We start from the raw sequence: 5630 nt of genomic DNA on the forward strand, positions 1-5630 counted from the left end.
GTTCAGATATGGTCTGAGCCTATTTTCCTGCTTACCGCTCATCAGGTTATCAAAAATGCCGTGGTTCGATGTGTCTCATGCATGGGTTTGGTTCACTTTGGTATTTGCCACTTCCGGCGGGACACCCGGAACCGGTTCCGGAACACTACCGGTTCAGATATGGTCTTAGACTATTTTTCTGCTCACCGCTCATCTGGTTATCGAAAATGCCGTGGTTTGATGTGTCGCATGCATAGGTTTGATGCATTTTCATATCTGGTCCCTTCCTGGGGTACCGTTCCGGAACACCTAAATGGCCATATCTCCGGAACGGCTGAACCGATCCGAACCATTTTCAATAGGAAACAATGGGACCAGATTCCGCGTCGAATGAACCGTCGGTCATTGAAATCGGATGAGGTTTACTGCCAAAAAGTGATGTGAGTTTTTTTGTACACACACATACAGACACACACACACACGCACACACATTCACACACACATACACACACACAGACATCACCTCAATTCGTCGAGCTGAGTCGATTGGTATATGTGATTTGATCCTCCGGGCCTTCTATCAAAAAGTCATTTCTGGAGTGAACATATAGCCTTTCCAGTACACTTAGTGTACGAGAAAGGCAAAAATAACGCAAACCATCAAAAAATCACGTATTTGAGTATTGTTTTGATGAATTATTATGGTTTCACTTGCATAAACCACAGCGTTTACTACTATTACGTCTTCTAATAGCTCCCAATATCTTCCAGACTGTATTCTGGCTGAAATAACATACATTGGACGGCTCATATTTCGAGAAATGGCACTGAGAATATTCAAATTTCTAGCATGAACTACTTGTTTCATAATTTAGACATTCTTTTCAAATAAATCATGTTAAAAATGAATGTGGTTCACAACTAAGACTAATTTATAATATATTTCTTCAGATTGAATAAAACAAGCCAATTGTTTGACCATATCTTGCATTTTTGTATGAGCATCTGCTTTTAAATAAACAGAGTACAAAAATTCTGACACTACTAGCAGTTCTTTCACTTAGCAGTCTTCTAACTCATTTAGTAATGCTAGTATCAAACAGGTATACTCCACAGGCATTAGGGCACGTCTTTATTTCAATGCAGAACTATTTATTTTATCTTTTATCAATCCCGTTTTAAAGTTTAAACAACCAAAAACTAGTATACTTAATTTTTTCATGACATTTTATGCAATAATTTGAACTTTTCTAACAATAATTCTGTGCCATATTTTCAAAACTGCTAATCTAGCTTACGTTTGAGTGTTTACAGAAATCATTTTTTTTATAATAAGTTTGTTTATCGTCGCTTCGCCCTATCGGGACATTTTTTATAATATTTTTCAGAATTTCACAAATAAACAAACTTTTAAGGTCAGTTATCTTGCTAACACGTCATAAACTGAATGCCTTGGAGTATATCCTCGAAATATACTCACGAAATTGCAAAAAAAACTATTGACAACCAATTTTTCATGTACCTCGGCTAAACGGATGTCTAGGCAAAAAATGACATTTGAAGGGTTTTTACCCTCGTTTTTGTTTCAGTGTATATGTAAGTGTGATGTATCACATTTTTGACGGATTTCGCGCCAACTCGAACAAATGTTGGCAGCACCCTCTCAGATTACAACGAAACTATCTTGGTGTGTATACCTTGCCCAGATAAGCCACTTTGCATACTCATTTTTCTAATTTTTTTTCTCGACTGACTTTTGAAAAGGGCTAAACTTTTTTTATGGATTTTTTAAAAATGTTTTTAATCAAAAAATGACTACTCCTACAAAAAAGTGTTGTATGGGTGATTATCACAAAATAAGTCAAATTTTAAGAAAAAAATCCAAAATGAGCCCTACACTGAAAAAAATCATTTCTAAAAATTCAAAGTTGATTTAAAAAAAAAACACCATTTTTGATTTTGATGAAATTTTGTCTCAAGACAGGTAATTATGTTCCCTACCAACCGTCCATACATCACAAGATGGACACTTTTAAGGAAAAAAAGTATTTCTAACAAAAACTTTTTCTTGTTCGAATGATTTTTTTTTCAGTGTATTTTGTTATCAACAATAAAACCAGTGAAGGCCATAACAATCCCAGAATCCAATGAAACTCTATTTTCTAGGAGATTTTGTGTTATTTATTCAATCATTTGGAAGGGTTTTCCTATACATAAAAAACTTCAAAATTTTACAAATGTATTTTCTTAGAAAATGTAATGTTTGATCGCAATATGTATTGAAGTGCACTTTTAAATATACAATTATTTATAATTATGAATTTTTCAATTATATATATATGTGTCTTAGAGCCAATTTCAAACATGTTCTTTTCTATTTTTTTCCGATCATACTAAATATTTTTGGTTCATCTTCTGAATTAGAATACCTGTTTGCCTTTACTTTGTCGCCAGGAATAGGCAAAAAACTATGGAACTTCTGAGTGCCTGGTATTGTTTTGGCGTTATTATATATTTCTTCGAGATCTTCTGACATTTTAATGTACTGTTCAGTGGATACGTAACAGAAATTTAATTTAGTTATATTTTTATCTGTATGTACAACTGCCCAGTTATATAACTCTCGTGGAGTTGTTATGGTATTTCCATAATCTCGAGCAAGACTTGCTCTCTTTGCCATTCGCTTGAGAGTGCCACCAATAGCATCACATGGACCTTTACCGTGGGACGTTGCAAAAAAAAAATGCCATTCTGCTCTTAATGCATGCTTTGACTGGAATCTACATAGACTTGCAAAGTTCTTCTTATTTTTGTATTGTGATGCTGCCCCATCAGACATAAAATAAATTTTAGAAAAGTTCGTTAATTGTTTCATAAAATCTATCATTTTTGAGATGAACAACTGGACCGCAACTGTATCGTGAGCCATTACTTCCGATATGATAATGAAGCTAACATTTACAAGTTTATTATCTTTCATATAGTAAATTTCAAATGGGTGTATTGTTGCTTGCGAGTTGTTCCAATGATATCCTTGAGCAGCGTTTTGAATTATGAATGAATAGTTTTCAGAGAAATCACAAATCGCAAGAATTTCATCATCCTTTAATGTATCTTTTTTATTTCTGAGAAATGATGATTGTTGTTTATGAATAAAGTCGTGTGTTATAAGTTTGTCAATTTTATCAACAAGATACGGAACAAATTCATCAACAGGTTTAATAATCGTTTCTAAATTACAGCGATCAGTATTCAACCACTGCTGAAATATAATCTCTTCTTTTTTCGGTGGTACAAAGAATACCCTGTTCATAAACAAGATCCTTCACCTGCCTCGCCATATACATTGGTGCGTTAAACTCTCTTGTGATTTTATTTACCGACCAAGACTTAGGAAGTACAGATAGTATTTTAATCTGTTCGCTTCTGTCAGTTGTAGGGTGATTGAACTTATCCTTTAACTGCATAATTATCTCGTCATACGCCTCCACTTTGCCAACATCCGTTGAATCTATTCCGAAGATATTTTTTCGAACTGCTTTCGTAATCTGCAATGATTTGTTTATGCGATATTCCATACTTCTCATGTTTCTAGATGAGATTGGCGATAAACTCAATGTTTCAGCAATGGTATTAAACTTCTCAATATTATGGGGACCCTGTAGTTGATCTGTTGACGGAATTGACTCCAATGATGGAATAGATGGTACCATATCTGTAAGATAAAAGTTGGTTAACAATATAATAATGAATGCAGTGGAAAGTTAATGATAGTTATTTATGCAAAAATGATTTTTTTTTCGCACAAGTAGTACATTTATCCAACGAGGCTTGCCGGGTTGGATAAATACGAAGAATACTGAAAAATGTAGTTTTGCAACGAGCTGCAAAATGAGTTATATAAAAGAAGCTAACACGTTGAAGGCTTACTTACCCAGCTCATGTTCGATTTGTTGACCACTCGTTGACGGTTCTGGTTCTGGAACATCATGATGTTGCTACCCACTAAATGATGGTTGCATAGTTTCGTCGTTTCCATCCGATCGGCGTTTTTTCGTATTCGGGCTTCTGTTGTGACTTATCAATCCACGACATGACTCACAAATACTCATCGATTCGTCGATTTCATGTGTATATCCCATGGAATGAATTTTATCTATCAATCTTAATGACATGCCCCGTAGATTATGACGGTTGCACTTTGGATTGTTTATTTTTGCACTGCACTTGAATTTTGATTTATACGATTGATCCATTACTTTTCAGAACTGCCTTTAATAACCAAAGAGAAGTAACACGTTGAATGATACCGATTCATTTTCTTGTTTTGTTCATATTTGCTTTAGGTACAACTCTTGATTTGTTTTTTTTTTTTCGATTAGGTAGTTCGAATCTAATAAATAGCCTTACCTTATATTAGGTAAGAACATGGGGTAGAAACGTTTGGGTAGAAATTACAGCAGCACGTATGAAATGCGTGTTCTAATTGTATATTGTTTCGTACTTCTAGAGTACTGCTGCGTGAATATGGGTGCATTGCATTGTCGCATATGACACAATAAGTTTCATTGCATTTTGAGATTACTAGATAACCTTCACTGGTTTAGTTTGTTTTAAAAAAAAGACACTGAAAAAATAATAATTTGGACATGAAAAAGTTTTTGTTAGAAATACTTTTTTTCCTTAAAAGTGCCCATCTTGTGATGTATGGACGGTTGGTAGGGAACATAATTACCTGTCTTGAGACAAAATTTCATCAAAATCAAAAATGGTGTTTTTTTTAAATCAACTTTGAATTTTTAGAAATGATTTTTTTCAGTGTTGGGCTCATTTTGGATTTTTTTCTTAAAATTTGACTTATTTTGTGATCATCACCCATACAACACTTTTTTGTAGGAGTAGTCATTTTTTGATTAAAAACATTTTAAAAAAATCCATAAAAAAAAGTTTAGTCCTTTTCAAAAGTCAGTCCAGATAAATTTTGAAGAAACTAAGTATGCAAAGTGGCTTATCTAGTCTTGGTGTACATACCCAGAAAGTTTCATTGTAATCTGAGAGGGTGCTGCCAACTCCGAATACGATTTGGGGCGAAATTCGTCTCTTATAAAACAGTACTATATATACTATCACTACGATAAAAAAGTTTTATCATAAAATCTTTTGTATGGGTTTCCTGACACTTTTTTTGGTCTCGGCTAAACGAATGTCTAGCACTGTAATTCTGCGGAATACCTCTCAGGATTCTGTCAGAATTATTCTCAGCATTCTAAAAGATTCCACCCAAGATTTTAGAGGAATTCTGGGAGAATACTCAAAGGACTCTGGACTCATTCTTCTCAGGATTCTGGGGAATCCTATCTTCCAGAATTATATCAGGTTTCTCTGGCAGTCCCGCCAGGTATTTTGAGGGAAGCTTCTCAAGATTCTGGAGTAATCCTACTTAGAGTTCTAAGTTACGCTTTTCAATATTCTGGGTCAATTCTTTTAAGTTTCTTGGGGAATTCATCTTATCGAAAATCTTTTTTTGTGAGAATCTCTCTCAGTATTCTACATGAATTTATCTCAATAATGTGGAAGAACTGCGCTTGGAATTCCTCTCCGGATTCTGGGAGAATTCATCTTAGGATTCTGGGATAATCATATTCAGGATT

At 34.3% G+C, this 5630-nt stretch overlaps 1 protein-coding gene across 1 annotated transcript; it reads right to left on the reverse strand.

The window, feature by feature from the left end:
• Positions 1-1624: 1624 nt before the first annotated feature.
• On the reverse strand, positions 1625-5135 carry LOC134287200 (uncharacterized). Its single transcript, XM_062848868.1, has 2 exons — positions 3914-5135; positions 1625-3694 (listed from the first exon to the last, which is right to left on the reverse strand). Exon 2 carries the CDS (start codon positions 3290-3292, stop codon positions 2354-2356), a length of 939 nt encoding a protein of 312 aa, XP_062704852.1. The 5' UTR covers positions 3293-3694; positions 3914-5135; the 3' UTR covers positions 1625-2353.
• Between the last annotated feature and the right edge of the window lie 495 nt (positions 5136-5630).

The sequence above is a fragment of the Aedes albopictus genome, chromosome 2 (assembly GCF_035046485.1).
Source record: "Aedes albopictus strain Foshan chromosome 2, AalbF5, whole genome shotgun sequence".
NCBI classification, from domain to species: domain Eukaryota; kingdom Metazoa; phylum Arthropoda; class Insecta; order Diptera; family Culicidae; genus Aedes; species Aedes albopictus.

Excerpts from the sequence above, each read along its gene's own strand:
- LOC134287200 (XM_062848868.1), bottom strand. The coding sequence starts at position 3,292 with ATGAACAGGGTATTCTTTGTACCACCGAAAAAAGAAGAGATTATATTT.